This window comes from Battus philenor, unplaced genomic scaffold (assembly GCF_028537555.1).
Source record: "Battus philenor isolate CCGP_79_NKW_IND1 unplaced genomic scaffold, ilBatPhil1.0.hap1 SCAF_23, whole genome shotgun sequence".
NCBI lineage: Eukaryota > Metazoa > Arthropoda > Insecta > Lepidoptera > Papilionidae > Battus > Battus philenor.
Genome location: NW_027181686.1, coordinates 2,111,761 through 2,132,098, shown reverse-complemented (window position 1 = coordinate 2,132,098; position 20,338 = coordinate 2,111,761). Strand labels below are relative to the sequence as shown.

The window sequence follows — 20,338 nt, the reverse complement described above, 5'->3', positions numbered from 1 at the left end:
GTATAGTTTGTACGTATCGAATGACGCAGAAACTCGACTGACCTTCATCGATTTTTCCATTAACTTTATTGTTTGACGTCCACTTCGCCCACTCGTGGTTATTAGTGAAAATGTCCGCCCAACGGTCGATATACCAATGATTTGTGATATCAACACTGTTTACTAATCTTTCATACAATATCTACTACAAACGATATTGACATTGTATTTCACTGGTGTGAACCAGATTAAAAAAAGCATTTGACATATCAAGGAGTTATAAATATTTTATTTTAAAAAATAAATTATTATACAGAATATAATTACAGTATTCATGAAAGGAAGGCTACATTTATAATTTTCACTTTAATACTATATGTAATATATACGTAATATTTACGTATTTAAATACAATTTTATCAATATTTGTTTCTCTAAGAAAATCAGACGTGTTCGATACACTTTTTATTTACACAAAATGTATACATTATTTTTAATTTTCTGTACATTTTTAATTTCTTTTAGTACTGTCTGTACTAGTCAGACTGTACCTAATCGATGTAGTGTTTTGTCAAGCATAAGTGTTACTATTATATCGTTCTCTATATACATATACATTTATACAAATAATTAATAATGGTATGTCTGTTTGTTATATAAAAATAACCGCCCTCCAATAGCGGGGACCCTTAAAAAAATATACCAAAATAACTTTTTTTTAATTTTTATCTGTCTTTCCGTTTGTTCCGGCTAATATCTGAAATGGCTGGACTGATTTTGACGGGACTTATACTGGAAGGTAGGTGGTGTAATAAGGAGTAATTTCGGCTTACTTTTATTTCAAATAAATTGTTAAACGAAAAATGAAAACGAAATGAATTAATTTTTTTGTTAAATTCCAAGCGGACGGAGTCGAAGGCACCACTAGTTTAGATTTTCGAACTTAAAAATATATTATGTCCACCTTGCTTATTATAACACATTTTTAAGTTATCAGTTTTTAATTTTATCTCCGCCATTAAAACTGTTCTTAAAGATACAAATGAAATCTTAACAGAACTTCGTCTTTTACTCTATATTTCAACAATCTTATTGTACATACAAGTATGTACATTAAACGAGTGGGAAAATGAAAATGCGAACGTAATCTACGATCTTCGCTCCGGAACTGTTGCAAGAAAACGCATAGGCGCATAAATTTAACGCGTCTCGCACATGTAGGGGACACGGGGGAAATTCGGAGCAATTCGCTATGGAACAAAGTACTTCTTTGATCTAAATCTGATTACATGAAAACTATTCTAGATTAGCGCTGTGGTACGAGAGTGAAAGTGAAAAACGCACACGAAAAACAGTTATTTAAGTAATTATTATGTTTAAGTAAATACTGTTACGGAAGAGTGGTCGAACATTATTTTTTTTGTCTGCATTTTAATTTAATATTCTAGTTATCAAATATATTCCAATAGGATTTTCACATCGCTCGATGGTCATTGAGACCGACGACATAGTTAAGAGGAGTCACTTGATCTGGACGGCACAAGACCTGTTATCATGATGATCTTTGGGGAAGACCTATGCTCCCAATGGGCGACATTCGGCTGAAAAGAAAGAAAGAAAAGATGTCCAACGCTGGATATAGACCTCCTCCACACACTTCCAATAACATAAGTTGGTAGTAGCCTGTATTCTTGTTGTTGAGCATCCAACGCTGTGCTTTCCAATCTATGGTCTACGTGCCAGAATTTTAAGACCCCAACACCAATCTGTTTGTCTACGGATCTCCTCAACCTCGCTTCGATTATGTAGCAAAATCCCAAGTATAGATCTTCCCATTGATAGTCCTCATGTGAAAGCTCACAGATTAAAAATAAAAGTACAAAAAATAATTCTTCATCTGTTGATTCGTATCTTCGATTTCATTTAAAAATAATTTATAATCTGTTGTCAATCATTAATATACCTAGATATTTAATTCCCGTATTACTAATAAATGTTCAACGATAAATTTTCATGTCACAGATAAAAAATTATCTTGTCCAAGTCGCATTTAAGGTTATGTGTTAGCGTAATCTTGAGCCATATGGAACAAGCGTATCTTAGAAGATAGTGCAATATTTTTATATTGATAATATTAGCTATAAATTATCATCTTTTTAAAACAACTTCATCATCATATGTCTGCTATAAGCCATAAACTTCTCCCAAAGATCGTCACGATGACCGACTTATGTCAGGGTTCCTCTAGAACCAACTCTTTAGTTTATCTTCATTAGAATAGGATTAAGTTATCCGCTGTCTGTTACCACTAAAATGGCGCCGAGCTCTCGGGTGATGAAATAAAGGCCTTTATCCACCGCTCAAAGCGAACCCAAGAAGGGCTGCAACACAAAGTGGTCTTGTGTTGCAATGTGGAAAGTGAAGATGTCGGAGGAGGTTCAGCTTCCCCCAGAGGTACTGACAGGCACCTACAAATTCTATAGGAGTTCCAACAGTCCCTTCAAAGGTATAGAGAACGACCATAGTGGAAGTTTTAGTGGATAGGAATGCCACACAACTTTGTGCTTACGACACGTCGATCCTAAAACCAAAACGCTACTAGCGCTATGCAAATTTTACAATTATAAATAGCATGCCTTACTATTTAAAAAAAAACATTAATTATGCTATATTTAAAATAGAAAATGTGCTACGTAATATTAGCCAAAAGTAATATTTATAACAGCTTGAAATGCCATAATAATAGCAAAGCCTGATATTTATAATGATGCTATTTAAATATCAAATTGTAGAACGATAAAGAAATAGTTCGTTCCGAAAGAAGTTTCCGAATTTTCTCATTAGCAGAAAAAATAGCTGGTTAGTTCCCGTTATATAAATATCTACATTAATAATAGTATATATAATATATTTTATTAAAAAAATTTTCATTCGCTACTGTGTTAGATATTTACATTTATATGGCAACACTAAAATTAATGTCAAAGTTCCCGCCAAAAACTCTCTTATATTTACGTAGATTTCTCCTGTCTGTTGCCCGAGAAACGTTACGAGCGAAAGCGAACATTTATAATAGTAACATAATACAAACGCCATTTATAAGCAATTTGTTTGTAAATTTTGCATTTTTTGAAATGTTACAAAGTATGTGACCATTGCCGTCTTGAAAATAATTTTAATAATCGCATTATTGAAATTTAAAACTAGAAAATTGTTGATTAATTTTATTATCATAATAATGATGTAGTAACAGACATTTTTGTGTGATTTCTACGCCTTTATGCTGTATTTATTTTAATACTTTTTATGTATGATTAGAATAAAAAAGTAATTATTCCTTTATTAATTTATTTTCATGGCTACACTGTGATAAAAGTTGTTCCACCTGTACCTCATTATTGATATTTTAGGTTTATGCGTAGGGGTTCAATGCACCGTGTTTACCAGCTTTTAGAAGAGAACCTTTCGGTCTCAATGGACAGAAATATAAAATATGTTTACTATATATTAAAATTAACTATTGATTACTATATATCCCTGGAGACTCGATAGAAAAATGTTTTGTTTATCACTTATTGTAATACAACTAATATTTGGATATATTTCATTTTCGTTTTCCTCGTGATTTGAAAGAGTTGAGGCGATGGACGTGCATCATCTTTATCATCATCATTTCTGCTATAGGACTTCCATTTTATCCATGGATCATATTGTAATTGTATTTAATTAATTGTAATTTAACATAATTAAAGGTGGTATCCAATAAGCCGGTTGTGATTGGTTAACCTTACTGTGAATGAACATCTTCGCCAAGTTTAACAAGCGCACATAAGATGTCCACCCTGAAGGTGGACAGAGGACATTGTTCAGATCCTCGGAAGACGCTGGATGTATCCCGATATCAACCGATCCTATTTTAAATCCATTGGCGAAGCTTGTGTTCTATATTATAGGTAATAATTTACTTAAATTTCTATCCAATACAGTTAGATATATTAGTAATTCCATAGGCAAAGTATTTCAGGTCGCCTCGCCTACGATCGATAGATACTTGTTTGACCCCAGAGTTCAGACGCCCCAAATGTCGTAACCTTTCCTTGAAGCCGTCAACCGAATTTCAGTAGCCATAATGTTTTTTCTGCCCTCATTATTATATACCGAATGTTAAAGAAAAATTAATAGTTATTAGGAGGACAGGAAAGTAATGACGTTTCTGTTGACATATTTCATAGAAAAACCGATTGTAATTTTTGTATACTAGATTGCAAAAGGTTGTTGATAACGAAGATGTATATATTGTTGATTATAAATAAAAACTTGTTAAAATTACTTTAAATCCAACTTAAGTAAGCGACATTACTTTCCAATCCTCTTAATATTTTTTTTATTTTGCCAAGTTAGCTGTCAAAATGCTGGGTATTCTGAAGAAGGTTGAGCAGTACTCATGGACATTTCTTAAGACTGTATGTAGCATAAATCCAGTCATGTGTAGAATAGTGTAGTCATCTGCGGGTTTGTCGTAGTACCAGCTCGAAACTTTGGACTTCTCACAGAGGCAAGCCAAGAGGTTTATTAGACACGATGCTTGGTTCTTTAGATTACATTTTGGAGTACAGCGGAATAAGACCAAGTAATTTCCATCTGTTCTTCCATCAGACAAAAAACGTACGGATTCACATCTGTACACGATTAAAATACCATCCACAAAAAAAAAGAAATGTGTAATAACCAAATAGAGTTAGAACTTCAGCTATACATTGTTCGCAATAACAACGTATTGTAACGAATGTTATATTCAGTGAAATCGGTGGCGACTCCGATCCTGATCGACTGACACGCACGCTCTTAATGTCACACTATCACGCAAACATTCGAAAATATCTCACGATAACGTATCGATCTGTTCACACTTAAGTTATCTTGGTACAGTTGGATTACAATAACTTATTCTTCTAGTATACGTATTACTGTATCGGGGCACATAGCTTGTGCAACCGTCCGTCTCTTTCTTTTTTTATGACTCTTGCTGTTGGGGACCTCTAGTTCCACCTCTATTTATTTGGGAACAGGGATTTTATTTTTCTTTATTAAATTTTTAAACGGTTTTATTTACTCGTAGTTCGACCCGTACGGAATTTATTTGTTTATTTATTTGGGTCAAAATTATTAATTGAAATTTAAGCACCTTCCCGTTGTCAGATTGATCTGAAATTTGGCAAACACATTCAATTTAAATGACAATACAATATAATAAAATCAATAACATTGTAAATCTAAGACGGCCGCCGATACAAAATGGCGGATTACATATTTTTTCTCAACCCCCTCAATATGGGTATCAAATGAAAGGGCTACACTAGTAAAACACGATGATTATATCAAAATTTAAAATTCAAGACGGACGCCGTTCCAATATGGCGGACTAGGTACATATTTTTCCACAACCACCACAACATAGTTATCAAAAAACCGTTTAACTTAAAAGTTTTTTTAAATGTATTTATTCCCCTACAAACGATACAGTAAATTAGTACAGCTGTACCTGTCAAAGATTTTATTCACTCTATTCTTCCATTTCTCACAATATCTATCTTACTGTTCTTTCATTCTATCTCTCTCTTCTGCTCTTATAACCTTACATCCATCCTCAATTAATGCAGTTTAGTATATTTATACAGTTTATATGTATCATAGATTTTTCAGTTATATATTTATATAAACATATATATGACAGTTTCTCTCAAACCATGTCCATTACGACGACATATTTAGTCGCAAGATGTCGCTGGATTCGGGCATCGCAACGCCGCTGATTGTGGATATATTTAGGGAGAGGCATATTCCTTCCAATGAATGTCTTACCGCTGATATATAATATAATAACAAAGATGAGTCTCCAAATATAGTTATCATACAATATATATCATATCTCATTGATTACAATGATATACGGAAATTTAAATGAGAAATTGTTGTGAATAAATAATTTAAAATATATTAAATTGTGTACAGATGTTGCAAACGAAATACATTAGCGAATTGACAAGTTGAAATGCCAGTTGACAATTGACATACGCGCAGACAAGCCTCTCATTTGGGGCCCTTTCGTTACCCCCTTAAATCTTTGACAGGAATTTTTTTCAAATAATTATTCAGCAATTTTTAGTTTAGCTTTTTCTTCTGTCATCCGTCACAAGTTCTTTTACTATATCTTCTTTCATTCATTACACTTCTTGTAAGAAAGGGACTAATATATAGCTACTTCCGCTATGCAGCAGTAGTCGTGCAATTTAGTGCACCGCCCTCAACAGGGCATCCTCAGGAGTAATGTTACACCAATCAGTGAAACACGTGTAGAGTAGATTAACAGTGGTAGTTGTTTCGCATTGTTCACCGCACGCGCATTTATCAGCGGGCTGGCGAGCGGTGCACTTCATTTCACGACTACTGCTGCATAGCGGAAGTAGCTATATATTAGTCCCTTTCTTACTTAGTATGGACTTCCGCGAGGTAACGCCGAATCTATTAGATACATTTCTTGTATACTGGAGTCTTAAGATTCTGAAGTGGAGATATTAGACCGGCCAACGTCCACTACCAAGGTGGACAAAAGATCTTGCTAAGAGTCATTATTCAATTTATAACAATGATTCAGTATCTCAAAGACTTAACGCATACAGATATACTTATCAACAAAAGGTATGTTTTATAATCAAAAACACTCATAACAAAGTCAAAACAGGAAAGTGTTATGATCGACCGCATACAATAACTGTGAGAACTTAAACAACTCAAGCACAATTCGAATTCAATTATAAATGCATATACCTTTTGTTCTGACGACGGAAATTCATTCGATGTAAAAGCGGTATATATAAATCAATGTAAAGGTAAATGAAATTATGTTTTTATACAGTAATGACTGAAACATTTCTATTAGCATTATAAACCCCTTATGCACGTATATAGATCCTGTGCAGAAGTGTTGAAGCGTGGTCTCTCACTTTGGAACTTATTAGCAAGCTCAAGCCATGAAGAAGTCTATGCTCAGAATTTCTACGAGATCGTATCAGATATGAGATTCACAAAACCCAGAGAATTAGCAAGTTGAAATAGATATAGGCAAGACATATTGCAGATATTTAATGGAATCTGGCGTTAAGTCGTGGAAGTCCATCCTAAGTAAGAAAAGGACCAATATTTAGCCACTTCCGCACATGCAGTGGTAGTCGTGCAACAAAGTCCGCCCGCCAGCCCGCTGATAAATGTGTATGCGGCAAACAATGCGAATTACACAACTGCCACCGCTAATTCACTCAACACGTGTTTCACCCCTCCTTGGAGCATCTTCAGGAGTTATGTTTCACCGATTAGTGCCAAACACAGAGTCTACTGCAGATGATACTGCAGAGATACTGCAGATGTCTACTGGGACTTCTAGTTCTGGAGGAGAAACCACGAATCGTCATGTGCAGCGTTACGTTCATCCGTAATGTGAACTCTTCCATAATGGATATATTTGTCGGGGGCCTTTGCACTGGATATCCTGCGGCCGAAATGATGATATATTACGCAATAATTAAGGTTATTATTCCTCTCGTTCTGTCTGTGGGGACGCAATATTGGGTTAAATCTACTTACAGTATTTATATCATTTATTTATCTTTCTTCTTTAGTCCTTCACAATGTCTTTCATTCATGACGTTTTGATCTTTCGTACTTTACCTTGCTTCCCTCATATACATTGCTCGTTAAAATTGGTTCTTATTACGGCATCTTTTTTATTTTATTTTCGATTTTACATTTTTATTTATTTATTGAATTACCAGACTCTTTTTTTTAGTCCTTACTTTTGTTTCTACCAACGTTTTCCTGCACCCTTCTATGCACGTTGAGAGAGGCGACATTTTCCTCATCTATTTTCCTATTTCCACTTCGAGATTAATGTGGAGTCCTCCAAGTACAGGACGTTAATTTGCTCTACGGTCTGGTCAACTTTTAATAATTTAGGTTAGTACCTTCACCGACGTTTTAAGTGAGAGCGGAATGGTAGAATTGAGGCCATGGCCTTGCAGCCGTTGTTTGAATCCGGCGCCGATACAGAATTATTCAACCGACATTGCTATAAAACACTAGATAATAATTTTATAGACACTATTTATTTACATTATCCTTTACTTTTAATCATTTCTAGAGGTCTAAAATCTGAAATCCAAGCTCTCGTAGGAACCTTGAAAGGTTTTATTGCTAAAAACAAAATTTCTGCTAAAGAGACCAATGCTATTAAAGTAAAGAGTGGCCTTCGATCAATAAATACAATCAAGTGATTGCCAAAGAGTCCAGTTTGATACAAATTACAATCAACTTTAACTTCTTTATAAATACTTCCTAAAATAAACATCTAGACTAGAGAAGAAATAATTTCAGAAAAAATACAAACGAAATGTAGAAATCAAACAACGCGTTAGAAAAACTAAAAGGGTTCCAAACGATTCCACATCTGTGAAAAACTGACTCCATAATGTATCTAAATCATTCGCAGGTCGATTGTGTACAAATTGTACAGCCTTCAAGTTCATCTCGATTCAGTTTTTATCTCGCGTCCCCGTAAAGGCCTTTTGAATTATTGTTCTGCTGAATAACTAGAAATCGCACGGAGTCAAATAAGGTGAATACAGTGGTTACGGAATGATATCATTCGATAATTTTTGATGCTGTTTATTTCAAAAATTGTTCAATTTTTCCTTCAATCGTGATTTTACGCTTTTGAAATAAAAAATATCCTTCAAAATGATTTGGACTGAGTTAGATGATATACCAGCTTTTAACAAACAGATGGCAAATGGTACAGACAGTCTTACCTGCCTTTCTAATGTCCGGAAGTTTTAAATGACAATTTCACCTTACTTTTTGATCACAGTTATATATACGAGTGTATCCCTGGAATCGAACTCGAGAACTACGGTCGCAAGACTCACTCCACTATCTCTTGGCTACCATTTTATTAGCCTTGTGTGCGTCAAATTAAAAATAAACTATGCTAAATGCACTAATAAGCCAGGTATTTAAGGTCTTGTAGGAAAAAGATGCAACCTCAGTGAAGGTTATCCAGGATCTACCGTTTGATATCCTTGAAGTTATTATGTTTTTCTTAACATGCCCTTGCGTGTCCGGTCTTCTATTATAAGGACAATCTTATTTTTTATATATTTTCATTATGATATCTGCTATGTACAATATTAATAACCGCAGTGTTTATTCATAGGCAGTATGTTTAATCCGCGACTGAAAATTTGTTTGACATACTTTAGTATATATAAAGGCTATATACAAATGTATATAGGTAAATGAATAATATGTTCACATGTATATTAAAAAGATGTAAAAAAAAAGGTTTCATTTATTATTTATATTTCAATGAAGTGGACTTAAGACATAATTAAGGTTGCAATAAATTAATTAAAAAAGGACGAATATATAGCTACTTCCGCTATGCAGCAGTAGTCGTGCAATAAAGTGCACCGCCCGCCAGCCCGCTGATAAATGCGCGTGCGGCAAACAATGCGAATTACACAACTTGCAAAATGGACACATCTTTATATCGATTAAAAATGTTTTTTTTTTTTGTAATACATTGCGTATTTGTATATGTGTATGTCTGTTTGATCATAAGGTCTTAACCCACTTATCTTGGTTTTCTATTGTATATCATAAATATCCTAAATATATATATATACATCTCAAATACGTGGATGAATTATAATTTTTAATTGTAATAATTTTAGATTTTAGCATTTTAATGAATCCGTTTTGTGTGCTTTGCCTAATAATAAAAAAAATGTAATACAATTTTCCCGCCATTTCTGAATTGACGGTTCGCTGAAATAAATGAAAAAATGTTACTAACTAAATTGTCACATTTGAAACCAGAGCAGAAATCTCCATGCTCTTGGTAGATTGTACTTTAATTATGAAATCAAGTTTCCGCGACCTCTCTCGCAGACCGGTTAAGCGATCTAGACAATCAACTTGCTGCCCCATTGGACGGTCACCGTCTTAACGGAATCGTCCGGTTTTACACGTTTTATATATTAAGTGTTAATTTATTATCTGTTGACTGTACCCGACTGTACCTTACCACTCAGAAGCTATGAATAAAAATTATCTTTTATACACAAAAACCGTTTTGTCGTTTCAGCTCATAGTTGCTCCCTACAAGACATAGGTGTTGTGGTGTTAATATACACAGAAGACGCTGCTGCACATTCTGTAGAAACTTATTTGTGGGGAGTGACAATCCTATATTAATACACCAAATGTAAATTATATAAAATTGTATCTCGGGAATCGAATCCGCGACCTACGATCGCAATCCTCAGTCCTCCACCGCCGGTATACCACTGCAAACGCTATGAATAAATAAAAAATAAAATATTACTATATTTACTTTCATTTATTTACACTTTTTGTACGTCATAGATGGTAAATTAAAAAAAATCTAATATATAAAATTCTCGTGTCACGGTGTTCGAATTTGAACTCCTCTGAAACGGCTTGACTGATTTTTACCAAATTTAATATGCGTATTCAGTAGGTCTGAGAATCGGCTACTATCTATTTTCTATACCCCTAAGTGATAAAGGTTGTTCACACTTAAAAAAAAATTTATTTTTTTAACGAAATTTTTTGTTTTTATTTTTTTATGATACAGCATACAAGAATACATACAACCATAAATTTTCACCCCTCTACGATCAACCCTTATTTATTATTTGTAAATTAAAATATCAATTTTTTTTTGCAAAACAACGTTTGCGGGATTAGCTAGTAATTTATAAAGAGGTACAAGAGGCGGCCTCTACCAGACAATATTTGGATGTAGATGAGAGGTATGAACACACATACACATATACCAACACAGTTATATCAACATATTTACATATAAACACATAAACATACATACAACAATACTATATACATATTTACATGTAAAAGGTATTACATAAATACGAATAAGTAACAAATACTACACAATATACTATTTCAGAGGCCAAGAAAGTGCTTTTATATTATAATTAAATGGCTCTCTTAATTATAACCAATTAAAATAAGAACAATTATGTTACAATAATTGTACACAAGATTATATGCTTTAGTTACAATGAAGATATAGAAAAAAAAGTGTTTATTCATCCCTTGAAAGCATTCCTTTAAATCTTCATTAAATTGACTTGTTTTGAAAATTGTCAGAAATTCAATCGATTTTTTTTTAGGTTATATCGTGAATTTTAATTAATAAATCTTTTACTTTTTTATTCTTAACCCACTAACAAGTTAACACGTCTTCACCAAAAACAAAAGAATCGATATTCGTGCATCCGATCAAAAAGATCGTGTCCATGCGGCGAGAAAAAAAAACAAATTTTGTATCTGTGACCGGAATTCATTACGAGGTCAAACAATGCCTCCGGGGATAACATCAAGAATTTTGGGTTACCTGCTTTTTAGCCAGACAGCTTTCGTGTGAATCATATAAATAAATATTTTTAAGTTTGTTTATATAAACATTTTAGTGTCTGTCTGAGACAATATAGGACGTAATTAACTGTCTAAGTTAGTGGTTGCATGGTTTAGATATTTCCTATTGTCATATGCTTTTGGAACTTTCTACTTTATAATTATATTGGTCTTGATAAATGTTGGAAGAGGCCTGAACCCAGAATCTATCCACCTATTGGACCCCTATCGTCCATTCCCTGTTCTGCCTGCTATGATAATGATAGAAAATATAAAGGAAGAAAGAGAAAAATTGTGAAGGATGAGAGAGAGATGATTAAAGTAGGAAGGTATATCTGTCCCAAAAAAAATAGACGTTTTTTTTAAAAAAGTAGAAGAGAAAGAAGAAGTTCAGAATGACAGATCACGTTTCGTCCCGTAAGTAATGGTAACACATATGTCGGAGCATAGATGAGATATATATTTCTTAATTTCTAAACGTCTCCCAGCCGAGTTGGATTCTTCCATTGATGTCCGGTGTTATTAAACACTAGAAAGACTGAAAGCAGTGTTTTTGACTGCTTTTGGGCAATATAGCATTGTATAACTCATAGCAACTGTTAATAATTACATTTATATTAGATATAAAAATACACAAAATTTTTAGAAATTGTAATTATTGTAAATACAATTTTATTCGGAACGAAAATAAAAGGAGTCAAAATGACTTCTTTTGGCAATGTAGTGATAAAATCTATGGAGTATACCTATGAAGACGATTGTAGATATTGTATATACCTTTGATTAGTCCACACGTCATATACATATATTATAAAAATGGATTGTCTGTTTGTAATAATAATAGCTTTTTATTAAATTTATTTAAATATATATGCGGTACATATACCAGAACAACGTTTTTTTTATATTTTGGTATGTTTGTCTATCAGTTTATTCTAGCTAATCTGTGAAATGGTTGGAATGATTTTGACGGGTGCAATTTAGTCAACCTTTATGTCAGAAAAATTCTTAAACGAAAATAAAATTAATTATTTTTTCTTGTTAAATTCTACGAGCAAAGTCACGTGCATAGCTTGTACATAATAATGTTACACACATATTTTCATTAATAAAGAAATGATCAGTGATACAATAAAGGTGGTTTATTGCAAAAGACTTAAAGTCAATGAATTTCGTTATTCAATTATTTCGCGCTCTTTTATAAAACAAAATGGCGGCATCAGCGCGGATATTTATCAATTATATATTTTATTGTAATAATTATATTGTTGGTATTTCATTTAACATTAAAAATAAAAAAAAAGCAGATAATATTTGTCATTTGCGTAATTATGTTTTAAATTAGCTAACACTTCTTTGTTTACACTTTATCTATACGTGAGTCAGAGACATTCGAATCGTTTCGAAATCGTACAATTGTATTCTCTAAGTGGCTTGTTGATTTAATTTGTTTTAATTGTACCTAAATCAATTAAATGTAACGGAAATTGCTTACATGCAAAGTGTATAAGAATGGTGTAAGCAATAAATGTAACAAAAATACACCTTGACTTATTATTTATTCGTCTATACACTTTGTATAATTTGCGGGGATTCTTTAAGCGATCTGTTTTGACCTTAAAGAGTCGAAATTAGTTTCTCAAGATGTCAACGTACTCTCAAAACCGATCATTATTCATTTACATCCGTTTCAACCAACTCATAGATTTTATTTCAATTTTAATAAAAGTTTTTTTTTAATTAAAAATTAACCTTTGTATATTATTATTACTGTAGTAAATCTATTACTCGAAATAGGCCTCTCCTGTAGAATTCCAACAAGACTTTTATTATAGCTTTATACCTTGTATATCTATTATAAACCACCCTGTATAAAATAATTGTCTTTAGGCAGATGAGTGTATTTACAGGTGTACATATATATACATATATATTATCCTCACCTGTATGTACAAACAAGTGTAATATACCGCCGTTAAATCATATATGAATTAAAAATATACGTGATACGACGTGTTTTTCCAAAGACGGTAGCGAACAAGTCATATCATAACAATCGAGCACGGTGAACCGTTATCAGCAGTGAGTCAGACGCGAGAATAAAGCCTTAATGGGATTTTGGGTTTTACGATTTCTTACACCAACCACCAGTCCGAAGCGAATGTCACGTATAGAGCCTAGAGCACGCTCGTGTAGATATATTATTTTCTAGTTGTTTATAACTTCTGGAACTTAAAATGAAAATATAAAAGTAGTAATCTTGAGTTGAAGGTGAAGTAAGAAAGGTAAATAAACTATGGAAAGGAAAGATAGACAATGTTGCGTATAAAAGAAAGATTTGTAAGAGATACTGTGAATAAAAGATGAGAAAAAAAATTCTGTGAAAAATTTATTGTAAAATACTTTCCCTGCGTACCTACGACAGGGGTAAAAAACTTCTAGAACCTTTCAATATTATGTATCCCTTTAACAACATGGAGATATCTCACCAAAACTGTCACTAATAAATCAGTAAATGAATGCTCTCACTCCACCAAAAATCAAGTTACATGACGCTTAGCTGGAACAGTAGGGTCACCCAATTTTTTTTTTCTGAGTGGTCGTGGTCAGAAAAAAATGTCTGAGAAGAAGGAGACTGTATAACTGTGTACGAATGCGTACGATATTATAATACACTCCTATGTATACCTCTAAATCAGTGTTTCCCAATTTGATGCCCACCAGTGGGATAAATCAAAAATGGATAAGGCACAAATTTAACCCTCTTGCTTTAAAATAATAGTAATATATGTCACTTGGACGTAAGAATCTTAGATGGAGCATAGCACTAAAAAGGTTGGTAAGCACTGCTCTAAATTATCCTTTAAAAAAATTGTATGTAAAAGATTCTTAAGAGATAATAAATAATGGAATTAATTGCTCAACTGTGTTAAGGATATTGTAAAAGTAACCATTAAAACACGTCCGAGTTTGTTGCAGACTTTTCCCGGGTCAGGATTCGTTTGGAAAAATCGAAATTTTATGAAGGATATAGGAGTTGAATCTGATTCAAGTTTCTATCAAATTGAACTCTCTTCTTGCATACACTGTCACTGTAATTATTCTATGTACATAATAATATGAATATATAAGTCATATGTGCCGATTCTTTTCACGCTCTGCACGCGTGTTGGCAAGAACAATTGTTTTTTTTTTTCATTTTAAATATTTATAGGAGTTGCTTGTATATATCGTCCGTGAATATTTCCAGCCAGCTCTTACAACAACCAAGAGAGAAAGGGTTCGAGACTTTTCTATGACAATACCTACTCGGTTACGGAGTCTATGTCCAACAGTGCACGTCTATAAAAAATATTAATAGTGTAAATATTTTATAAAAAAAAATTATTAAATCCAAAAAAATATAGTGTAAAAAAGTAGACTGTAAGGTGCGGAGGATGAAAAATAAACCATAAATGCTATGTGAAAATATGTCGCAAAAGTGAAAAGAAAATGTGAAAATGAAAGAGATTGAAGAAAGAGAGTAAGAGAATGATAATAAATTATAAGCTGAAACAATTATTAATAGAAAGTGCAAGTCGAGAACCAGACAATAAATAGGGACCATAAAAAAACAGTCGACGTTGCACAACTAAATGATGATAAACATGACATAAAAGTTTCATCTAAGAGAGAAGTGTATAAGTATCCTACAATTGACAATCTATTTAATACATACATAAAAGTTTTATAGTTTAATAAGACGGTAAACAATAAAGTTAATCGAGTTAATAATAGAGTTATCAAGTCTAGAACGAAGCCAGGCTTAATAAATCAATTTAGAAACAGCTGGAAACAATCGGAGATGTTTCAAGAGTTAATATTTATCATATTCAGAAAGAAATTTATTGTTATCAAAATTCTATACAAGTTAAAATCACGAATTTAAAAAACAATATATTTTTACAATGTATATACATGTAAAAAAATTAATCCATGTTTTACTTGATCACGGTAAAACTTGAGAATGACATTATCAATTTCAAAATACTTTATACCTTTTTATGACTTAATTACAGGTATAATGAAATCTTAAAAAAGAATATAGCTGCATCAGTCAAATTGCAGCATATATATATATATATATATACATATATATATAGCCGTAGAAATTCCACTGCTCTGACACGGGGTTGAACACGGGCTCTCCCATATCACAAAAAGATCGATTATCTGACCAGCCTGTATTTGCTTCAGAAACACAAGGCCCTACCGGCGATATGTTTCTTGTGCGACAAAGATAGTAAAAAAAGAGATAAAAATAAATTAACTGTCAAACTAATGAATGAAAGCTAAATAATAAAGAAATAACAATAATAAAGGTCAAATTGTAAAACTCTAAAGGAGAGGCGAAAGGAAAGCCGGGCAATGTATGGAAAGGACTATGAGATATTGTAAATGAAATTAGAATAAAGAATGAAAAACATTAAAGAAAGTCGAAATATGAGTATGGAAAATTCTTTAAAAAAATTGTAATTAAAGACCCTAGTCACCCATAATAGAGGTTTAACAAGATGCTCCAAAAATAGAGTCATTAAAAAATATTAAAAATGTTACAATTTCACATGTTCTCAATACAGAAGTGTTTTCCATATTAAGCCAACGCTTCGGTTTAAGGTAAACATACATAAGGTTAACGGATCTCAACATCAAATGGTATATCACAAGAGCTCTGGACTATCCCTCAACACCTTTTTTTTGTAACGTGAACCTCTCACTTGAGTAGACAGATGTTCATTCCATTGTCAATCAAACTTATCAGTGTTATCAAAATTTCATCACAACGATAAACTGATAAGGAATGATATCCACTTATTACGTTCCATTCCATTGGTTTTTGCGATGACACATTTTCTGAAGTATTTGAAGCAACGAAATAATAAATTTTCGGTTTTTAAATTTAATAGGGTTACCGGAAAGAAATGTCGCTTTTTTAAGTTAAATTAACACGACTAAATTTTTAACAAGTTTTTATTTCTAATCGACAATATATTCACCTTTGTTATCAACAACCTTTTGCCATCTAGTATACAAAATCAATGCCGAAGTGATAAGAATCAATCATTTTTTTTTTGTAAAATATATCGACAGAAACGCCATTACTTTCTGGTCTCCTTAATACTTTGCAATTCCTTATATTATATAAATCAGTGGTTTTCAGACTTTTTTAGTCATACCATCTTATACATCACTACGTTTAAAACTACTCTGGTTCCAGTCAACCCCCTGCAGTTACCTTGTTTCAGTTCACTGCAGGGCCTTCCCTAGAGACATCTATGGGAGAATCTATATTTAATTTTTATGACAACGATCTTTTATATAACACAAAGATACCATCACAGAAATACATTGTTCAAAGTAATCTTAAATTTTCATACGTTCCACGTTCATTTATAAACGTAGATTACTCTTTAATTCAACTTTACCTCGTTTCAGACCATAAACGTCTAATATATCTATTTGGGGGATATACCAATACCTCACTTCGCGTCGTGACTACGTTGCAAAAAAACACGAAGCAAATTGAAACGCCGCAAAGTGAATTAAGATTTTCTATAGCAAATCATGTAAAGATTGAAAATAGGTTGCAGGGTCACGAAAATACTACTTTTTAAAAAGAAAATTGAACAAAGTAAACATTTAAAAAACAAAAATTATATAACTCGGCCAATAAATAAATTGGAATAATATTAATTTTTTTTGTTACCAGATACAAACGTGAAAATTTATATTAATTTATTATTCTCTTTTAAAAAAAGCACAACACACTACATTAAAATTGTATTTAAAATTGAAACTGAACTATTAAAATTAGCAAAACAGAGTAAAAATAAAACTGTATTAAAATTGTGTTGATTTTTAGTTAGAAACAAAAGTGTTGCCATCTTTTAAAAAAAAATTATAAAAAAATAAAGACTTGAACCCAAAACAACGCAACCTCGAAAATCTAACGACGCACAATGAAAATTAGTACTAATTAAGCAGCGACGCATTTTCGAAAAAAACGCAAAACGAGACGACGCAAAGCGAGGTATTGGTGTATATCATAATCGCCACGTTTGGTAGGCGTGTTGGCGATCACATCATGGTATTATATTACTCAGAGGAAGCCGCTGCCAGACCTCTAGAAACTTGTTAGTAAACAGTGGCAATTCTATATAATTAAATCAAAAGAGTGAATCGAACCCGCGACTTGTGATTGCAAATATTAGTGCTCTACCGTTGATCTACCACTGTTCATCTGGCGCTACATTTTTACCGTATTCTCATAAGTCAACAAAAAATTTGAACATTAGATTTAGCTATAGGAATTTTCGTTGTAAGTTATTTTAACCACGAATTGATAGTTTTTTTTTAAAAAAAATGCTACGGCGACATTGCTTTGCAAGTGTCGACATGTTATACTAAATATATAATCTACAAGTTTATATAGATAATATTAGCTGAGCATCTTAAAATATTATCTGCCTACATTGATAGGCGGTCATGCCAAAATATTTTTAGTTCTTCACTATACAGAGCAGATAAATTCTCATAAATTCCCGTTTACCAATCGTGAACCCCCACCATCGGCTAGTCTTCACCCACGGAAGTCTTCCAGAACCACTTCCAGAACTAAGAATTTTGACCAGTGTGGGACTCACATCCCACAGGAGGGCAATTCGAAAGTGAACTTGACACGAGTTAAACCTTATCGCTTTAAATAAAAAATAAAAAAACATGTTACATATTGGGGCGTAATTATTTCAGAAAGGCTAAAGTGAATCATAAAATCTTTATTTTTTGTTAAAAAAAATATAAATTGTCGATTTATATTCGTCCGTACAATGACATAATATTATAATTTATATATTATAATTATAACTAATTAGAAAAATAATAACACATTTATTATTTCTCTAATTAGTTATGCAATTATAAAAACATTAATAACTTTGTCATAAATCACCATAATTAAGTCAATTATTGAAATTAAATTTCACGACAACTCGTTTTCAATTCCTAAAACCTTTTTACTTTTAGAGCCAATAAAACTCCTGTCAAACCATAGATGTGCATATTCGATTGTTAAAAAAACGCGGCTTAATATACATCCGTGAATATACAGCGTGATTTTTTATAGACGTAAAGGCTTTAAAGGCGAAAATATATAATGTTTTTATGCATATTTCCAATCAACCTATATAAAGTGATCACTCTGAAATATATCACATTTATTTATTATTTCTATTGAATTGCGACATGCGCATAATTTCAGGTTTTTTTTTTTAGTCTGCATGGATATATAGTAACAATAATTAATTTTTAAATATAGTAACACGAATTTGTAAAAAAATATTTCTTACTTTATTTAATATTTATGAAATCGAGCACATATTAAAGAGAGCACTATACATTAATTGCTAACGATATATACATTCACCTGTTAAAAACTTTTACATCTATATCATCCTGTATATAGACTCCTTATAAATATTATTGCGCAATAAAAATTTAAATATATAATTAGCGCCATTTCCTTTAATAAATAAAAAACTATAATAAAATCAATGACAATTACTCGATAAATTATTTATTTGTATCTAATATAAACCTGTTAATGACAACAATACGACGGCATAGTGTTTATTAGATTTGTTACTTTAGGATAATATAAATAAAGTCCTATTTCCTGTATTCAAAACCATTTTAATTCTTACCGCGCTCAGAAAATTTCTTTTCCTTTGTTGCGCAAAATTACAAAACTAATTACTCACCTCAAGTTTCTTGGAGTATTCCTCAGATATACGCTCCTGTTCCTTCTTCAGTTCCTCGTTTTTCTCCAGCAGTGCTTTGCCAAGCTCTGCTGCTAGCAGAAGGTCGGACTCCTTCTGCTGCAGTTGGCTCCAGACGTCTGGCTCTGGTCCCGCGTCCATGGTGTCTCTAGCCGCGGACATTTCTTTAACGTAGTCTTCTAAATCCTCATAAAAATACTCGTCGGACAAGCTTAGAACTTTCGGCGTTATCCTACTGCCACTCACACTTCTACTTCTCCTATTCTTCGCTCCAACTGGAGTGGATGTTCTCCTGTAACCTTTACCAACAAACTCTGTTTCTTCGGTTATAAAACTAGGCGTTTTGCAATCGGCTGACTGTACAACGTAACTGTGGCTACTACTATTATTTGCACTAGATTCACCGGCCATTTAATCTAAAATAGTTATTAATTAACTTTGCACTATTTTCGTGTAGTTGTTCTTTTTAAAAAGCTTCTCCAATGCCTGTTGAATTTTAACGGGCTTAGGCAGTTTCACGTTTTTAAAAATGTTCGTTGGTATGTCGAAATCTTTCTTTAAAGCCATCATAACATTTGTAAATTCACAGGCGTAACATTTCCGACAACTGCACTGCACTGAACACTCGCGGCGACCGCTCCGAGGGTGTTGCCTCGACGACGCTTCGGACACAACAAGCCGTCGCAGAACCTGCGAGGTGAAACGAGGCTCGACCGGCAAAGATTACACAAACACTAGAAGCGACTTTGGGTATAAAACTGATAACTACGGATTGTCCGAACACTTTTATTACTATAAAATGCATGTAAATAATAACGTGTTTTAAAATCAGTTTCACTATCGTTTTAAAGAATCCTTACAGAACTGGTTGGAGTCAGTCTCCATCAAGCATCTCCCGACAACCTTAACAAGAATCTTAACGTTTGATGATTCGTAGTCTCCGAAAACAAACCGCATATAAACGCATCCTTGCAATTATTGACGCCCATTGTCCCTTAAACTGTTCGGTGAATAATGTATTTTATAAG

The 20,338-nt window shown here is 32.7% G+C and overlaps 1 protein-coding gene across 1 annotated transcript in view; it reads right to left on the bottom strand.

Moving 5' to 3' along the window:
- Nucleotides 1-19,967, bottom strand: part of LOC137924037 (bicaudal D-related protein homolog) — a 135,156-nt gene extending 115,189 nt beyond the window's left edge. Inside the window, exon 1 of the mRNA XM_068767339.1 lies at nucleotides 19,293-19,967. Within this exon, the coding sequence (XP_068623440.1) occupies nucleotides 19,293-19,721 (429 nt within the window). The 5' untranslated portion in view covers nucleotides 19,722-19,967. The remainder of the gene's footprint in view (nucleotides 1-19,292) is intronic.
- Nucleotides 19,968-20,338: the final 371 nt, after the last annotated feature.